Consider the following 20,490-nt stretch of genomic DNA (forward strand, 5'->3'; position numbering starts at 1 on the left):
TTCTTTCTTTAAAATGACACTCCCTAGCATATCCCATCACGGCTTTGCTGATTTCTTTCCTAATCGAAATACAATTTATCTCTTTTCTTTGATCTAAAAGATGTCAAACCTCTCATAGAGTTATTTTGGCAAAGTTAAAGGGCAAAAGAGTTTTAAAATGTTGCCTATATCAGAAGTCTGGATACTTCAAAAGAGAAATCCACAACTGAAGTGCCTTGGAGGCTCTGTGGAAGAACAGAAAAAAGACCAGGTGTTTTAAATAACACTGTTCCCACCCACTGATTCTTTCATATCTATATGCAAGAGAGACTGGGATTCAAAGTTTTGTCAGCTACAAAGCCCCCTCCGTCCCATTTAGCAGTTTTATCAGCCTGTTACCTGATGTTAGGGTTACATAAGAGAGTTTCCTTCCATCAGGAAGAGTCCCTAAAATGGGCACTGTCAAAGCTGGTAAAACTGAAATCTGGCCCACTTTTTTCAAAAGATTTCCATGGATTTTATGCTAAGTCTAATTCTTTTTATAGTTGGAGCTCTTCTCCTTTCAACTAAACTATCTTAACTGAAATATGCTACCAAATGCTTTATTTTTTAAGTGTCAAACTAAAAACACCTATAAAACATACACACATTTCTCAAAATTTATCTCTAATAGTGCATTCCTTATAATACTTTCAGTATACATTGGCTTTCCTATCTATTCTAAGCCTAGAATCATTCTACCCATACTAAAAAAACTATTCATTTGGAGCACATTTACAAAACATAAGGAAACTGATTAGTTCAACAGTTGAGTTTGATGAAACACAAATGTGAATTTTAAAATGTGTTATTTCTAAGAGAAAGATTCCTTGTATTTACAAGGCTGTCATGTATAGTTTTCTACTCTCCCTTTAAGAATGAAGCATTACATTCTTGAGAGGGAAGAATGTTAATTAATTAAAATAGAAGCTATTCAATACTTTTTTAAAAAGAGAAACCTGATTTCTTGGTTTTTTCAAACTCCCAATTGTCATAAAATATAACGAGAAATGCATTTCAAGTAAATCCACAAATCAACCATACAGCATCACATTTACGGACTTTTATAGCATTTTTGTAATTCAAATAAAGGTTCTGTACTTTCCTACAATTATTCTGGAGAAATCACTGAGAAGTTCACAGAGATTTAATTTCAAGTAAAAGGATAAGAAAGCATACAGTCTTATGGAAATCACATGCATGGGACAGCATGTTGCAATGAACACACTTCATCATATGATTTATGGTAACAAACCACTTCTTATATTTATTCATTGTTAAGACTACTAACTTCATTTTCCTTAAAGAAGGCTTAAAAGTATAAAAAATAGCCCGTATTCACTATGCTTAATTTTCCACTTAACTATAATTTCCACTGAATTAAATAGGATAAAGTAGTTATAAATATTTATAAATAAATGAAACAAAAAAATTAACTTCATAGCCTAAAGCATATACACAGACTTAATACTGTATACTCGTAAGAACAGAATAAAAGCATGCGATAAATACTATAATAATGGGCTTCAGTTTCATCAAAATAATCATCTTATTAACTAGACATTTATTTCCCTGACTTCAAGGTTCTTTGGAGTACACAGGAAATAAAATTACCTTGTGCCCATAAAAATCATAGCAGTACGAGGCAATACATCACTATGGGTGTTTCTTCTATTGTGCCAATATTAAGTAAAACTTCAGGACAAAAGTACTCAAAACAGATAACATTTCCTACATTCAAACAATGCGTAATTCAAGAATAACTAAACTGAACAAGGATAAAAGAATACTTTTGATAGCCTTAAATTCTAGTAATAAACACAGAAGGAGGACAGAATAAAAACAGTAATGATCCATGCTCTCCAAATGCATGCCATAAATCTTTGACTTTTACTCTGCACAGGTCTTTTTAAAATATGTTGTTAAAATTAATCATACAAAATACACATTAAATGGTTCATTCTTAAAAGCTAACATTAGAAACTATGGTGTTTAATAAAAATCCTAAATATGAAAATGCAAAGCTATAAACATAAAGCACTAGAATTTTGTAAATAAAGGTAATACCCTAAGATAAAAAGAACTGCAATGAAGGAACAGACAGATAAATTTATAATCTGTACTAGGAACTGGAAACTGTAAGTTAAAATTCATATTAAGACGTTCATGTCCTCAGACATAATATATAATGTTCCAGAAAAAGGAAGGAAAGGAGAATAAATGAGGCTAGCTTTACCACTACTGCTACAGACAAGTTATAACCAAAAGCTGTAGTTTCAATCTTTTTTACCTTTCTTTCTTTTATTATAGGAATATACTAAATGAATATATTTACGACCTTTTTTTCTATCTGGCTTTTATGCCCAAATCACTTTTCGAAACATTGCCTTTTATAAAAGGGTTATGTCTTTTGTGTATAAACTCAATGGGGAAAATAAACTATAAAAGTTATCCCAGTTGTATAAATAGAAGTAAATTCCTAGGAGACTTTAAAGGTAAATATTAAAATACGTGCTTTTGGCTCAGAAAATTGAAATCTAAGGAAAATCAGGATAAGCCTAACTAAATTAAACATACTCAAGATTTTTCTGTATTTTGTTTACATGTATGTGGGAAGGAGAAGTAGAAAATATAAAATTTTTGTAATATACCCATACCCAAGTTCTTGCTTTCTTTTTTCCTAGTAGAACAGTGTATTATAGAAAGTGGTGAGGATGACAATGACATTATGACAAATAGGAATGGAGTTAATGCAGATGCAGTAGGCCAATCTAGCTTTTGAGAAGATAATGGTTTTTATGAATGGTTTTATTGAATTGTAACTAATTAAAAATGTATTTGGACAGACTGAGAAACTTTAAAAAACTGTGTCCATATCTCATTGAGAGATAGTACTTCAATAAAACCTAATAGAAAAGATATATATTTTTTTTCCTAAAATTAAAAGCCTCAATTTCTTAGAAATTGAATTACTTTCCTCTGAAAATATCACCTGTGATAGCAGAGAAAATTCATTTCCTGTAACTTCTTAGTTAAGAATACTATGGCCCAAATTTCCATTGGTTCTGCTAAATAAGCAGTGCTAAGTCATATTGGCCCATGTTAGTGCCTTAGTCAGCCTAGCAAAGACAGTGTTAACACTAAAAGTGGAATTAGTCTGAAAATCATAATTCTTAAACAAAAGTTGATAAGCGTAGCACTGATATGTCAACACTTACGGCTATCATAACATATGTTTCCTAGAGCCCTGCCCGTTTGAAGCAGCACTTCCTGGTCTTTGCTATTTAGCAGCTGCACCAGTGGTGAAATCAATCCAGCATCCACACACGGAATTCGCATAAATTCTGAAAATAAGAGACATATTTAATTAAAAATCTAAAGATTCACAATTACATAAATCAGTTTCCTTAATAAAATAAATACCTAATATTAAAATGGTTAAGGTGGTTTACCATTTGAAGAGTACATTTCTGTTCAAAAGTACTGTTTACAACCCTTTTAAATCCTTCATGAAACAAGTATGCAAAAATGAATGGAGTCGTACTTTTCTTTGCTGATAGTTTCTGCCATAAACCAAAAGGAGTTTTAATTAACTTTCATTATACTTAATTTATCACTGTCTTCTTATAATAACTGGATGTGCTAGGAAAGCAACATGTGATGATGGAAACATTGGCAATGTTCTTCCCATGAGCCTGATAGTTAAATTACTACAGTTATAAACTAAGCCATCAAACTGCAGAATTTTTCACTATATGTTCTCTAAAAAGACAAAATATAAAATGTTTAAAAAGGTTAAAGTGAATCATTAAAAATAATAGGTCTCTTTCAATTGGAAGACCTAGTGAAACCATCTACTCCTTATCTTCATTCATACTCTTTATTAAAATCTATTTTATGGATCACTCACATTTGCTGTTCTACCTATGCATTCATAGGTCTAAAGTACCAAATGTTAAGCTTTTTTATACTTCAAACTCATTTTTTTCTTAGCTTTATAGTATACCATTCTCAATTTATTGATTCGCAATGATACCACTGCAGTCATGATTAGATAAACTTTTTTACCGTATCTCATGGGGGACTACTATAAAATTTAAGGATAATGAAGATATCTAATTAATGAAAGTTCTCCAATAACCAATATTAGAATCATCATTTTAGACATCATGACTTACGTAAGGATGCTCTGGTCAATAAAGTCAGTCAACAAAGATTGAATTCCTCAACCTACAACCCATCTTACTAAAAAATCGCTATCTTTTCACTCTCACTTTCAAGGGGGTCTACTCCTTAGTTTGTTCCACAAGTACCCTCATCAGCAATTCTCCTCTTTCCCTTCATTTTCAAATTCTTAGAGCACATCATATAGGGCTGTTGTGTGAGCCATTACTTTTGAAATACCTTCTTTTCCCCCTAACATAGCTATTAAGTCACAAAAATATTCCTCTACCTAAATAAAGGATTGCATTCCTGTATCTCTTACTTACTTACCACTATATTATTGAAAACCTTCTAAAATTTAAACTTCCAAAATTAAGAGTACTTCCTACCTCTAAAACTAACCTTTAAGTTTATCATTGATATTCTTTTTTTAATTCAATAGTATGAGGTATCCCATCACCTATTAGGAAAGCAAATTATGCCACATACTTCCATGAATTCAATGACCATCTGCAGGAGATGACACACCAATCTATCTGTCTACCTCTTAAATTAATGGTTACTTTAGAATCTTGGTAGATTTCAAATCTTAAATAAATATGTCACCAGCTCAAATTAATCAAATTAAAGACAGATAATCACTATCCTTTTCATCTCTCCCAACCTTAGTTTCCAACAGTGGGATCATTTTAATGACTAATAAAGTAATAAACTTAGGAATAGTCTGATTTGCACTCATTTCACAAATGGAACCTCCTGTTTTATCTTATTGTTTTGTTTGTTTTATTGTTGCTATTCTTCAGGTAATGATGACACTGATGAATTACTATTTTTCTTTCCTTTTATGTTCTAATTGTCTGTATGATACCAACCTATCTTTCAAAATTTTGATGCTATATCAACAGCTTCAGGTATTCTTGAAATGATAAAGGGTAAAGACTTTGAGAAAAATTGTGGAAACAAAACTGTTCTGAAGTGTTTTTTATTCAAAAGCATATAAATAACACCTTAAACATACACAATGTGTATGTCAATTATATCTCAATTTTTTTTTAAGTATATAAAGACAAAACAAAACTAGTATATTCCTCAGCTTTCAGTCAATGTAAGGGCAAGAATGCCAGTCCCTGGAGAAAGGAAATTCCTTCTAAACCTTTTGCCTTTCAGTCAATTTGCTTTTTAAGTGAGGAATGTGGCTCTCTTTAGCTAGTTTTAAAGCCATGAAGTTACATGCTTCAGATGGATATATGTAAAAATATACTAGGAATTTATCAGGAATATGTTTAAAAGATTATATGTATATTATATTGGAGAGGGTATAGAATGGCTGGGATGGTCATCCTTCTTCGAAGGGGCTCCCACTACATGGATCCCCAGTTCACAGCACATGAGCCTGTCACCTGATCACAGCTGGCTGGACTCTGACTTGAGTCCAGCCTATACGCAGGCTACCAGATGGTCTGGTTTGAAAGATCTGCTAAACAGGACAATAGAGATGAACTAAAAAAAAAAAAAAAAAATCAGATCCTCTCTCTTGGCAATTTGAACTCCAGACAGAAACTGAAAAGCTCTTGGCAGGTGGAGGGAAGGACTGACAGGGGAGGCTGACACAAAGATATATACAGAATGAGTGAGTAGAAACTAAAGTCAGTGGAAGCCACTAGGAAATAGAAGGCAGAAACTATTAAGTATCTGTATGATTGGTATGTGGATATGCATGTCTATACAAGATAGAATTCATTTTGTTTTTTACATAATGTGTGGACTTCAATGTAGAAATTCAAAATAGAGGCCTAAGGAATGGGTATTGCTCTATCTCAGTATCAACTCAAATTTAGTAATATAAAGCTGATTTCTACTTAAAAGTAATATTCTTTTTCCTTTGATTGCAGCAAAATAGTCAATAAATGCTTGTTGATTGAACATTTCTATTTCTTTCTAAATCCTTGTTTCTAAATTTCTAAATCCAGCGTTAATTCCTTTTTTTTTACTTTTACTTTCCCAAACCTACTCGAATTACATATTCATTTAGCAGCATCATAAAGTACAAGCTGTGATGAAAACCACAAAATAAAATTACTTTCCTTTCACATAGAGATTCATAAAATCCACTTTTTACATATCTACTTATCAAATATTAAAAACCTGATTTATATGTACTTTTCCCATTTTCAACTACCTGAAGGAAGTAAATCTATTTTATTAAAACTTTCTGTTGACTCCGTAAGCCAAATAAAAACACTGAGTGCTAGAGTCTACCTTAAAGTCTGTTAGATAAATAGTATGGCATATTCAGAGTTTTGAATTTCTCTAATACCTCTTTATAAATAACTCTTGGTTTTTAGATTTTTCTTTAGAAGAACAAGCAAAACTATGAGGCATGAATATAAAAGAATGAGTGACTTTTATACGTGAGTTGTTGAGCTAACATTTTTCATTCATATTCTGTACTGTCTTTTTTTAATAAAAGATAATACTGATAAGTGTAACTGATTCTTACAAAATGACGGGTTAAGCTTCCAACACCGAGTGTCAAGGTATACTTTAAGCTACTTGACAACATGGTGCATTTTTTTTGAGTACCAATTTTACTCAATGATTTTTCTATGCACATATATATTTTATACTACGATAAACATATACTTGTTATGGAGCAGAGGGGAAAATTAAAATAGATAAATTTACAAGACAAAACAGGAGACTTCCATGTTTCCAGTGGTGCTCTCCCTAGTTCATCCTGAGTGTACACTCACTTTTGCTTTAAGAGCAATTTAAGTGGAAAAGCTTGATAAATACTTTAGCAATCTGATAAAGTACAGTTGGGGGAATAAAGCGTAATGTTGATCCAACTACTGATCCCATATTACTTTAGACTGAGATTTGGTTCCCAAGCTTTATAGGCATCAGAATCACCTGAACGACTTGTTAAAACAGATGGCTGGGCCCTACTCCAGAGTCCCTCACTCAGCAGGTCTGGGTGAGAGGGTCCAAGAATTTGCATCTAACAAGTTCCTGGTGATTCTGATGCTGCTGGTCCAAGGCAGGGAACCATGACTTCAGAGGAATAGAAAACAGATGTAAAGTGGCTCCACTTTTGTCTGCTTTTACACATTTTCAGCTTCAGTCTCCAGCCTAAGCTTTCAGGTCCGCTGCAATCCCTGCACTCAGACCGCCAGCAGACTTTGCACTGCTCTCCTACAATCTCAGCTACTGAAGGGGGCGAAACGAGGCAGCAACGGGAAACGTAAACCCCAGCTTTACCACCAACTCGCTGTGTGCAGACAGGCAAGATATTTAATTCACTGGTTTCTCCCGTGCATAAAATAACCTATCTCATATGGGGTCATTAAGAGAATTTGAAATAATGTACCTAACACCTGGGACAATGTACACACACAATAGCACCTGGTTTTACGAATTTATACTAATATTAGATACCTTGAGAGTACAATTTTGTAAAGGAGGCAATAGTCATAGATACTTCCCATCTTGCTGATTTTGCCTCAAATCAGTCTTGAATCTATTATATAGGGGAATACCTTATTTAAAAGGTATCAAAATATTTTACTGTAATTTATGGTCCTACATTATGCTCCTACATTAAACTTACCCATGGAACTTCTTACTAATCCTCTGGATTTTGAACATCAGCATATAGTCAAGTATGTTGATTTTTAGATTTTTTTCTGTATGTGAAAATTTAAACATAATTATATTTTATGACTAATCCAAATACAAGAAGTATATGATAATTTTTTTCCTCTGTAGTTATATAAGGTGTACAGCAGAATGAAGATGAACAAATCAACTAATGATCTCTTTTTTCCTCTGGTTCATACAATCTTTCTCATTGCCAAGTTTCTAACAAGAAGAAATATAAGCCCAATTAATATACTCTGTTGGGTCACACTGCATTTCTGAAGATAGGTATTTTTTTTAAAAAGAGACTCTAATCCACTTTCTCAGACAGTCACTTAAAAAAACAATGTGGTGGGGGCCGGTCCGGTGGCACAATGGTTAATTTCACATGCTCTATTTCCACAGCCCAGAGTTTGCTGGTTCAGATCCTGGGTGCGGACCTACACACTGCTCCTCAAGCCACACTGTGGCGGCACCCCACATACAGAATAGAGGAAGACTGGCACAGATGTTAGCTCAGGGACAATCTTCCTCACCAAAAAACACCGCCAAAAAACAATGTGGTGATTAAGTAATAAACAACCATTTAAATGTATCTCATTTATTTTAACCAGTAGAGGTTAGTGATATGCCATCAACGAGCCTCTGATTAGAAGTATAAATGCTAAAATTTCTATGATGTCTTAAGAACTCAGCTGTCATCTACTAGAGTATTGCTAGAAGCAACCTCTAGCAGCAGAGGTCTCATGAAGTGTGACAAGTGTTATGAGGACTGATGTCATTAAGTAAGCTCATATAGGAATGGCAATCCATTTCACAAAAATACATCCTAAATTTCTGAATCTATGCTACAATGTGTGTGCTCTTTCTTAAGAAAAAAAGTTTTAAGATAAAAATTGATCTCTGGAAATCTATACTGTGATTCTAATGAGCTAAAAAATAAACTACTTGATCCTAAAAGTCAAGCTGCTTTGCATCTAAGATGACCCAGACAATGTTTGGTCCAGGTTAACAAACAATGTCTGGAGGAGTTACATTTTCGACCTGGATCTGCTTCAGGAGTTCTCTGCTGTCCAAGGTAGTCACCATCTATTCAGAGCAATTCAAATCTGCTTAAAGAACACTAAATACTCCCAGACCACCAGGAAAGCTCTGAACATTTACGACTAGCTCGACCAAAGCACCGCAGAGTGATTATATAATTACAATAGCTCAGATATGACATACAAACAATAGGTGGCCAGTTTTCAGTCAAGAACCAGAAAATGATTTACCAGCAAAGAACTTCATTGGAACTTGAAAGACATTTGAGAACCTCTGAATAAATGAAAAATTGTCATGGCAATTTTCCTTTTGGTAACACATATATGAACAAGTTGTTTTACTGGGCCCAAAACAAACACTGGTACTTTAATGCCACCTGCCATAGCGATTACACATTGTATAAAATTAACTATGTAAGATTGAAGCCAGAAGTTTTACGTTTCTTCTACATAAAGTATAATATATACAACTTACTAAAACAAAGGCCGTAAAAATAATATCACACTTTGACAAACTGAGGCACACTAAAGGTATTACATTTAGTATGGCCTTTCCTTATGCTTAAAACCTGCTTTAAGAGGTCATTGTTTTTCTCAAACTGACTGAATTAAAATCATGTGCAAACATTTCTGCTACAATAAAATTCTTCCAAAGAATCTCTCACTGGGAAGACCATACACAATGGGATGGATTAGCCATTACATAATCTAAGCTTTACTGTCATTGTTGTTTTTCCAGAGTATTCTTACATGGAAACTTAAGAAATAAATGTTTCCCATGAAAGTGAATTCAGAACAGAACATATATTCCAACTGTACTGTTACAGTCAAGTGCCAATATCAGTAGGATAAACCAGGCTGAAAAAAAATAGTGAGTTTATCTGGGTATAACAGAAATCAACATATACTTTGAAAAAGGTAAACTCAACTGTGACAATGAAGACAAAGGACTCAGTGGAAAGCTCAAGAATCCTATAACCAAAGTAATAAAAGATACACGTGCAGTTGCGACTAAGAGCGCTTTCCTTCAATTCCACTCGGAGGGCACGGAATAGTAAATGGGAAACAAATGAATAGAATGACTAACTATAGTCATTTTAAACAATTACATGGAAAAAAGTCAAAGAAAAGAGAAATACAAAGTAAAAAATATCTAATCTACAAAATTAAAACATAAATTAATAAAACATACTGACAAGTAAGGTGTAAAACTGAAGATGTTCCCAGCAGAAAAGTTCCTGAGGAAAACCTCACCATTTTTGGCTACTTCTGCTATGATGTTAGCTACTTTGGCTGTGCAGGCAGACTGTGGGATCAAGAGACTTGCGAACAGTTGAAGTATTCCACTTCCTTGGATTTTTTCACTTGTTTCCATATCTGAAAGAGATACATACAAGAGCCTCAATGAAAATCTTCAACATTAACACTGACACTTTATTTAAAAGAAATCCTTCCAGAATTTTCACTATCTATAATGGAAATTAGTTCAGTATACATTCAAATGTATGCATCTATATTAAATTACCTTTAGTTCCACAAGCTGCTTTTATCTTAAGTTTTTATTTGCACAAAACGCTTTGTAATACAATCTTTTGTCTACTGACAGTCAGATTATAAAGGAATCCTTTCTGAATATACCATCTGCATTCCACACTTACCTTTCAATGCTAGATCCAACCCTGTCTATTCAGAGTAGGAATGCTATTTTTCGATTTCCCTTACGAATTCTTAACAGTATGTTATTTTATATTAAATTTTATGGTTTCCTACAATGCTATAGGAATTTTTAAAAAAATAAATGGCAATTAAATAAGGAACAAACTCACCTCATATCATTTTACATGGAGTGATAAAAGAGACTATATAGTTCCCTATAACCACTATGTTTTCCATACCATTCATTCAAACTACTTATAACAAAGAGGGAAAAGAGAAAACAGCAATAAAGCCACGGTATTCAGAACACTATTGGTGAGACAGAAATTCAAGAGGCCCCTATTTCTTTCCGTCCTTCTTTGTTAAAACACAAATAAAGAGCCTCTCTAGGAAACCAAGCCACTTCATGCATCTGTTACTGATAAAATAAAAGAAAATAAGAACACCTGGAATGATGATGGAAATAAAAGCTCAAAGAAATAAAACTTAAAATTACTATTTGATTCTGAACAATGAAGAGGAACGGCATGTGTTTAAAGATAGAGTGCTATAAGGCTTACTAAAACACTCAATTTAAATGTTCCTATGATTAGCGATTCCATATCCTTTCCATCCTCTGGATATACACACAAATAAGAGAGAACTCCAGCAATTTCTTGATAAGTACATGGCAGCTGATATAATCAATAGAGAGTAGGAAAATAATTTTTAATAGAATAATTTGAGAAAATCTACAAAAAATAAATAATGTATTTCTTATAGTAAGTGCTGATTGCTCAAGGCAGTATTTTTCAAACTGTGGGTCCCAATTCATCAGGAACTCGAAAAGTGATTTGGTGAAAAATTTGGTGAACCAGCAATTTCTTAAAAAGAGAAACAGAATTAACAACATCTACAACGACGACAAAAGAAAAGAAAAGAAATTTTGTCCATAGTAAGGTAAAACACTGTTAGTGAAACTTTGGTTTAAATTATGTGTATGCACATGCTTATGTAATCTGTATGTGTACACCTACTGTATGCAAAACGTATTTCTAATCACAGGTTCCAGTCAATAAAGTGAAAAACCACTGTTCCGTGCACCCTTGACTACCCAGGATTCTGGGTTAAAGAAGTGTAACACTCCTTAGCATCATCAGAAGAAGCTAGAATTGTTGAATGGCTGAAGCAACAGAAAATTATATGGAAAACTGTATTTCCATGGATTTATCATCTTAAAAAAAGTCATCAGCAATTAGTTATATATATGTGTGTGTATACGTTTGTTTATCTAATACATTAGTACTATAGTTCAGGTAACCAAGATTATTCAAGGCTGAAACTCCAACCGTGCATTCCCTTTTCCTACCATAAGACTAGTACATTTTCATACAGCTAATACTATTTTATTTCTTACATATTATGTACTATAATAAAAGGATATTTCGGAGGTAATTTAAAGCAATCTTATTTATTAGGTGAAGAAACAGAAGCCCAGACAGATGAAGTAAACTTGTCTAAAGTCATCAATCATACTAATCACAGAGCATTAACAGCAACTTCAGATTCTACCCACTAACAAACCAACCTGTGTGTCACCTGGCATCCATTGGTATTATTTTTTTGAACAGAAAACTTACTTAAGCATAAACAGATGAAGCCTGACCTTTTGTATGCTGTCACTTGTGTTACTTACAATTCAGATCATTATAAATGTAAAGTACACACGAGAGGACATGAACACAGCAGCCGGCCTTTCAGCAAGCCCATTTAGAAAATACAATGTGTCTTTTTGCTTTTGTTTTGTTTCTTGGACTAAAAAACAAGTTTCTAAGGTACCACCTAAAAATCTGACACCAAATTTCCATTAATTAACATTCTTTTTAGCAAGAAGCCAAAAAAGAGCTGAACTCAATTTGCCGTGTTAAAATCCTTCCTTTTCTGACCATTGCTACTGGAAGATGCACAACCTTAGAACACTGGGGCAGAACACCCCAGGGGTCTCGTCCCACCATCTGCTGGTGCTGGGAGGACAGCAAGAGGCTGGCATAAGGCATGAGTCACGAGTAGATGTGACGCTGAGGCATTTGTGTGTGTGGAGGCGCGCAGTCACCCACAAAATCACCCGTGCATGTCCACGTTAACTACAGCTGAAGAGGGCCTTATATCAGAGCTGAACTGCCAGGGCAAGGGGGACAAAGAAACGAAACAATACAAAACTCTCGCACTCTGATGAGACTTCTTTCCACGGATCACAATTCAAGGAGTTGGGAGAACAGCTGTACTAAGATAAATCAAGAATTTGGGAATAGTTATTTCTTAATGCTACTGTCAGAGAAATAAAGGGGAAACATATAATCTGGTTTGTCATATAAACCTGATTTTTACGAAAATCTAACAAGAACTCTATTCACCTGCTAGCATGTGGATTTCTATATAGATTTAGAATCTAAATTAAGCAGCTGGAATTACCTTCCTTCCTTTGGCATAAAAACATAAGGACCAAATACTGCTTATCACTAAAATGCCACTGTCCGACAAATACTTACAAAGTTTCATCCTCATTTCATATATACTTTCCGCACTGGCATTCTACTGCATCTCAAAATGTATATTTATCTATGAACTAAAAGATGTTCTCAGACATCTGTGAGCACCCTTGAAATGATTTTAAAAAAGCATTAGGAAGCAGCCGGCCATCGGTGTTTGTAGGTCTAAATCAATGGCTACTTATAAAAAAATCATGCACTGTTATCAGGAGCCCTAAAAAAAGGGCAGACTTTTCATTATTTTTAGTTACAGTACTACTGACATTTTAACTACACTCCTTTTAAATGTCTGCAGGAATCAATTCATCTTTCTCCCCTTCACATTTAGGTGCAGTCATAAAAATGTGTGAGTATACCTACAAATTATACGTGGCTGGCAGTCCTTGAGTTTTGGAGAACTCATATATGAAGGGCAATTTCTACCCTAAAATAACACCTGTGGGAGCTACCGCAGGAGTCACGTCCATCACGGTGGCCCTCATTCTGCCCCTGCAGTCCTACGTCCACACTCCACCTGACCTCTGGTGGCAAGGAGGCAGCTCAGTTATAAAACTGCCAGTGACAGAAAAAGAAACCCAGGCAATCAGATCAGAGGAACTTGAGAGGAGAGTCCAGTGCCATATGGGGAGGAGAAGCTAAAGCACAACTCACGGAACTTCTCAAGGCCAATAACCTAGTCAAAGGGAGGGAGTAGGTAGCATGGGAAGGAATTCATAATTTAAGATATGGCTTGAGAAAGATTAAAGTTCCAACGAAGCTGCCAAGAAGATGCACTAAAATAATTGGCTTTACCAGTTAAACACCAAGAGGGGGTTTTCAGGTACGCTATCACAGAAGCTGAACTGATGATGTTATCTCAGCACATAGGCTTCATGAGGATGAACTAATGCAAAGCATTTGACAATCAATTTACAGCAAATTCCAAGTTAGAAAAGCAAAAATAATGACTGCTATTATTATGACTCTATTAGATTAAAAATATATTTGGATTAGACTGATAGTATTGTTTTAGAGTAATAAAAAAGGCAGTTTTCCTTAGAGTTATGGGAACAACAAAGAACTGGTGTCTTTCTATTACATGTCCAAGGGACCCTTACAACAGACTGTGAAGGGAAGACTCAGATGTGGGGTTATCTGCAGGGACCAAGAATGTGACTCGAAGGGCCATGGGTATCCTTGCCTCTGGGGAACAATGTATTTCTCAAGGGGCAGATTCTTAGAATTGGTGTAACAAGAGACCGGGCCCTGTGCCTGGGCTATCTGATCCAAATCCAAATCACTTACTACCACACAGACAAGTCCCAAATCCTCCCTCCTTTTATCTAACTGAAAACAATGCATTTGCACTTGGATATACCATAAATACTGCAAATTTCACATTCCCCAAATCAAATTTACCCTTTCCTTTAAATTCATTCCAGCCTCTCTCTCAGTGAACGGCAGGGAACCATCTAAGCCAGAAGCCCTAGAATGATTATAAATGTTTCTCTTTGAGTGAATGCCTATCTACGCCCCACATTTTATCAGAACACAGATTCCATCTCACTGGCATCTTTTGCATCTATCCCTTCCTCTCTACACTCATGTTACTTCAAGTTCTCAGTTCTGACCTTTATTAAATGCAACAGCCTCCTCAAGACTCTCCCTAAGTCCAGACCCCCCACACCTACCATAGTAAAATAAACTTCTGGAAATGCAAATTATATGTCACTCCCCTACTTTAAATCTCTCAATGATCTTCCATAACTTTTAATTAAACATTCAAGCACATCCATGATATTTCCCAACCCCATCTCCTGATACTGCCCCATTGACATGCTACACTCTAGCCATATAAATTACTAAGAGTAATGCAAGTTAATCATTTTATTTCATATCTCCTTCCTGCACGTTTCTTCTCTGAAATGCCACCCCCCTCACCACCACTTTGGCTAATTCCTACTCAGACTCACATGAATAAAAGCCGTTCAATCTTTTTAATGATATCTAACTACCATAACTCTGTATCTTAAATTTATATTGAGAACATTTTCAAAAAATTTCAAAGCATTTTCAAATATATTATCTCTTCACTTTTAAAATAGTCATGTGAGATAGGCATGATAGGTCGTGTTTTCTTCATATCAGAAATAAAGTCATATGATAAGATTGTACTGGAAAAGGAAAAAGAAGCCAGTTTTTCAGATCCCTAGTCCAGTGTTCTTCCTACCACAACTGTTACTTGGAAGACATATGGTGATGACAATACCCTGACCAGATTCAATTTATTATGTGAAAAATATTTTTATTTAACATATTTTGTGGGAGTCAGAACTAAAGTAAGACAATTGAATGATAAAGGGATGTATAGCATTTTGAAATAGATAAATGAAGGCAGCAATGGAAGGAGAGAAAGGGAACTGAGTATAGAGAAAGTGAAGCAGGTTTAAAACACATAAGAGGAATATGCTGAGTATAAGAGGATTAAACTAAAGGCCGGATAAATGAGAAATTAATGTTTCTAAAAGAAAATGGAAATATATAAAGTGTATGTGTTGGGGGGAGGGGATGAATAAAAAAGTATTTCTTTCTGACTGTTGAGAACCTTTTTCCCCCAATAAGGATTTTAAGCAAATAAAAGAAACATGAGATGCAGGAAAGAAAAGGATGTATGGAGTCAAGAAACGAAAGAGGGCAGGGGGCCAGCCCAGTGGTGTAATGGTTAAGTATGAGCACTCTGCTTCAGTGGCCTAGGTTGTTCAGGATGATAGCAGGAATTGGAGAGGCGAGAAAACCTGAGAGCAAGCTCCAGTGTACTTGAGGGTCGTTAAAATACTAGTGATGAAAATGGGGCAAGTAGAATGTCACCAGATGGTAGAGGCTGAAAAGAGAGAAGTTGGTTTTGATCGAAGCTAGAGGACGAATGGTTTAGAAAAGATATTTTTAACCTAAGAAAATACCAACTCAAGTTCCAAGTTCTGGGTCTTGGGATAGAAAGTGAGGAAAAGAGTTGAAGAGTTCTTGAGAGCACTTCAAGGGAGGTCTCTGGAGAAGGATTCCAGCTAACAGCTTGTGAGGATGGGCCTGAAGTGGAAGACCATTTTGAGATATTGCATTTGGCAAAGAGTTTTTGATGTCCGCAAGATTCCGTAAGTCGAACTAGTTTCTTTATTCTCCAAGCTATCATGGAAACTTAAGTGGTCACAGAAATTGTGAGTATGGGGTGGCGAGAGAGACATTGTTGGCAAGTACCCTAGTGATGATAACATACTTCATGCTCTGTGCTGTTACTTCCGCTTTGATCTCTGACTATATTCTTGAACCCTGATTCTAGCCATCCTGGGTGAATATCTTGCCTGGTCTGGCTTGGTCTCTGATACCTTCCATCTTAGTATGGACCTACAAAAGAATAGACTGTAGAAAATGATAGTTCTCTGGGGGAAATGAGGTTCTAGAACAATGAATGATCGTGAAGATTAGGCAGATGGAAGCCTAGACTAGATTTGGTGGTGCCTCTGTATATTGTCTATTGTAGGATTTTTATCAAGATATTAAAACTGCTTCGGTACTTGTCTGTCTCCTTCACTAAACTATAAACTCTTTGAGGACAAGGTATGTGTCTTGTTAGCGGTTTGCCTAGCACATGGTTGGTACTACTTACTAAGTATTTAATGCCGAGTCAGTGCGTTAATATAGTAACTTTCTTTCGAATGGTTATGAACAACTATGAATCTACACGAAGTGGTTAACAATTTGGCCTTACATTCCTTGACTTTAATAAACGGCATAATTCTCCACTACTGTTTACCAAACCACCACACAGTCATACCCAGGGCAGCATTATCACGTAGAACTGCTTCACGGTTGAAAGCTTAAATTTGGACATCACTTTCAGATTACAGTTTTCTATTCTATCCTGTATTTTATTTCCTTATTAGTAAACATATTTTGACCTCATTGAAACCTCTATTCCTTCAACTCTTCCTTCTTTGCCAATCTATCAGCCCTCTCTGAGATTCATTTCATCCCTACTTAGTCTCAATAAAATGAACAGTGATTTCAGTAATTCTAGTATTACTTCAGTTTCCTAAAACCTTATCTATTTCACTGTCATTCAATCCTGCCATATACTTTTTCCCATTCTCCAATTTAAAAATGTGTTATGTTATTAAAGACGTTAGCTAGTACCATTACAATTTCACATTTTAAAATCTTAATTGGACCTTCAACATTGTTCAGCCATCCTTTTATTTATCCCTAGTCATCTCCCTTTCACATTTCCTAAGCCAGTAATTCTAAACATTTACTCTCTCTATACACTATATTCTCCATCACTGTCAACAGATAACCTTTCCCGGTAATTCAGAGTGAAAATATTTTGTTCCTTCACACCTAAACTTACCCATGATGTTAACTATCCTTAACGCCTGTCTCTGTGAAACATATGGCCCCCTCCTCTTTCTTCTTGGCTATCCATCTACCCTTCTTTCAATCTGCCAGCATAGCCATCTTTTAAAAACACAAATCTGATTTTTATTTGCTTCCAATGGTTCTCCTTAGCATGGTGCTATAGACTGAATGATTGTGTGTCCCCCAAATTCATATGTTGAAACCTACCCTCCAATGTGATAGCATAAGGAGAAGTGGGGTGTTTGGGACGTCATTAGGTCATAACAGCAGAGTCCTCATGGGTAGGATTAGTGATCTTTCAAAAGAGATCCCAGAGAGATGCCTCGATTCTTCCACCATGTGAGGTTCCAGCGAAAAGACAGCTGTCTATGAATCAGGAAGCAGACCTGACCAGACACTAAATCTACCAGTGTCTTGATCTCGGACTTCCCAGCCTCCAGAACTGTGAGAAATGCCACCCAGTCTAGAGTATTTTGTTACAGCAGCCCAAGCAGACTAAGACTAAAGCATAAAAGTCCTTTCATAATCTGACCCCTTGTTCCCTTTCCAGTTATCATCTCTTGCCCCTTCCCTGAATATACGCTTTTTGCTAGCCATAGAAAACTTTTCGGTTTCTAATTGAACTAGGTTTTTCCCCACCGCTGTGACGTTGTATGTGTTGATTCCCCTGCTTGGGATGTTTTCCCCACAATCCTTGGGCTCTCACATCGTCTGGGTAAAGTAGGCTGTGATTTCAAAATCCAGCATTTCCTGATCCTGCCTATCAAACTCACCCCCCTTCCCCAATACTCACATACAGTGTAATTATTTTCAAGTTGTTAGAACCTATTTAGCAGTTGAAGAACTGAGTAGATGAGATCATGCAAGGAAAATGTATTTTTACTGAGTCCCTACTACGCTGGCAATATAAGATAAAGAGGATAGAAATCATATCCTCAGAGAGCTGTCTACTAAGAGAAAAGAGAGGTTAATAAATTACCACAATTCAATGTGACCTATACCATCATGGAGGTTACATATAACCTATAGTGGGAGGCAATCACAGCTCCTTGAAGATCATAGAAATTTCCATAAACAAGGTAACATTTGAGCTGAGTTTTGAAGGACAGTAAAGCATACTCTAAGCAGAAATGTAAAAAAAATACATTCTACAAAGAAGGATTGTGTAAAAGCATTACCAGTTGAGACCAGAGACCCTAAATTTGTGACAGCAACATTCTGTACCACTGGGTGATTTATTTATTTTTTTTTTGCCAGCAGCTGAAGGTTACCAGAATTGAGAAGTGGAAAAGGTAGATAGTTGGTATTATCCAAGGTTTGAAGAAAAGGCATTTAGAAAGAGAAGGATAAGAGTACACCTATAAAAAACCTATTTATCCATCATGACCCAGGTGAAATGTCAGTCCCTCTGTGACACTTTGAAAGACTCTTACAACTATGAGTTGAATACAGCTCTGTTTCTCCAACACTTTGTAATCGCCTCTATTATATAATATATCATACTGTATTAAAACTTACCTGTTACTTGTCTATCCAAACTCTCCAGGGCAAGGTACCAATTAATGCCTGGTGGTACCCAATTAATGCTAGCTGAATAGAAGTGCCCTGCCCTTAAAGACTTTATAACTGAATAAATGAAAAAGGCATAGACAAATAATTAATATATACTGAAATAAGTTCGAATAGTTACATATATAAACTGTTATAGAATACTAAAGATGGAGCAATTGAGTTACATTTATTGATGTTGTAGTAGTTTACTTCTAACAGAAAAGAGGATTGAGCTTATGAGACTGTCTTATATTTTAAGAACTCTCTCATCAAGAATGGAAGTTTTTTTGTAGAATTACCAATCACTAGGCTCACACAGAGACTAAACTTTTCACTTTGCATTAAGCTAATCAGGTTTTAGATTATATTTTTTCAAAAGCAAACATATGCAAAAAGGTTCTTTAAACCTTCGAAATCATGGTAGAAAATTACCTTGCCTGTATATTATCCCTCCCACCTGCACACAACAGAAAGAAAAGATGATCAATCCATAACTAAGTTATGAGCCAAATGAAAACTTTGCTCCTTTAGTACAATGAGAAAAGATGCCTAACACTTAACTACGGGAAGAGAAAATTATAAGCATCTAAAATGAACTCACCTCACAGAACACTGTGTGCTAACATCTAGACTTTGAATCCATATGTCTCTAAAAAAGTCCTCATTACTCTGCCTTTTGGAGCCTCATTTTGGGGTTTATCACAGTGAATATTAAAAAATAGGTCACAAAAAACCTCAGTAAAATCAATTATAGATTCTTGTGTGGAAAGTTCTAACACTAACGGCATCACTCCTCACTAGCAGTTATCTCAGCACATAACTATTATGCCACACAATCCATTTTGATACTTCAGTGGAATACGTATTTCATTTGTGATGGTTACTTTTATGTGTTAACTTAGCTGGGCCACAGTGCCCAGATAGTTGGTCAAACATTATTCTGAACGTTTCTGTGAGGATGTTTTTGGATGAGATTAACATTTAAATCTCTACACTTTGAGTAAAGATTCCCCTCATGATGTGGGTGGACCTCAGCCACTCAGTTGAAGGCGTAAATCAAACAAAAGACTGACCTCCTTAATTCCCTCCCCCTACTGCCCCACATCCATCCCCAATCCCCCTACCAAGAACAAGAGGGAATTCTGCCAGCAGACCACCTTCTGACTTGAACAGCAACATCAGCTCTTCCCTGCGTTTCCAACCTGCCAGCCCACTCTGCAGTTTGCACTTGCTAGGCTCCATAACTGAGCCAAGTCCTTAATATAAATAACTCTTTCATATATACATACCATATATCATACATAGCATACACACACATATTCTATTGGTTCTATTTCTCTAGAGAATCCTAATATACCACTACTCCTAGAAAACAGGATTACCTTATCCTTTTTAACAAATATTTCCAAGTAAAAACACAAACATGCCACACAGATAGTTGATAGTCTCAAAAAGTTGATTTAAGTACTGGAGTCAGATAATTTCCTATGGCCTTTCATTCT

General features: G+C 35.4%; 1 protein-coding gene across 13 annotated transcripts in view; it reads right to left on the minus strand.

Annotated features, from left to right (window-relative positions):
• The window catches only part of RAP1GDS1 (Rap1 GTPase-GDP dissociation stimulator 1), a 147,856-nt gene that overhangs the window by 76,405 nt on the left and 50,961 nt on the right, over window positions 1-20,490 (minus strand). For 8 of the 13 annotated variants that reach the window (XM_023637679.2, XM_070263402.1, XM_070263400.1 and 5 more), the window contains exons 3-4: window positions 10,119-10,241; window positions 3,237-3,362 (exon numbers count right to left, since the gene is read on the minus strand). In XM_023637679.2, the coding sequence (XP_023493447.1) occupies window positions 3,237-3,362; window positions 10,119-10,241 (249 nt within the window). Of the gene's footprint in view, window positions 1-3,236; window positions 3,363-10,060; window positions 10,242-20,490 lie in introns of all 13 variants that reach the window. The other 5 variants (XM_070263406.1, XM_070263403.1, XM_070263407.1 and 2 more) reach the window with 1 other exon arrangement.

The sequence above is a fragment of the Equus caballus genome, chromosome 3 (assembly GCF_041296265.1).
Source record: "Equus caballus isolate H_3958 breed thoroughbred chromosome 3, TB-T2T, whole genome shotgun sequence".
In the NCBI taxonomy this organism is placed as follows: domain Eukaryota; kingdom Metazoa; phylum Chordata; class Mammalia; order Perissodactyla; family Equidae; genus Equus; species Equus caballus.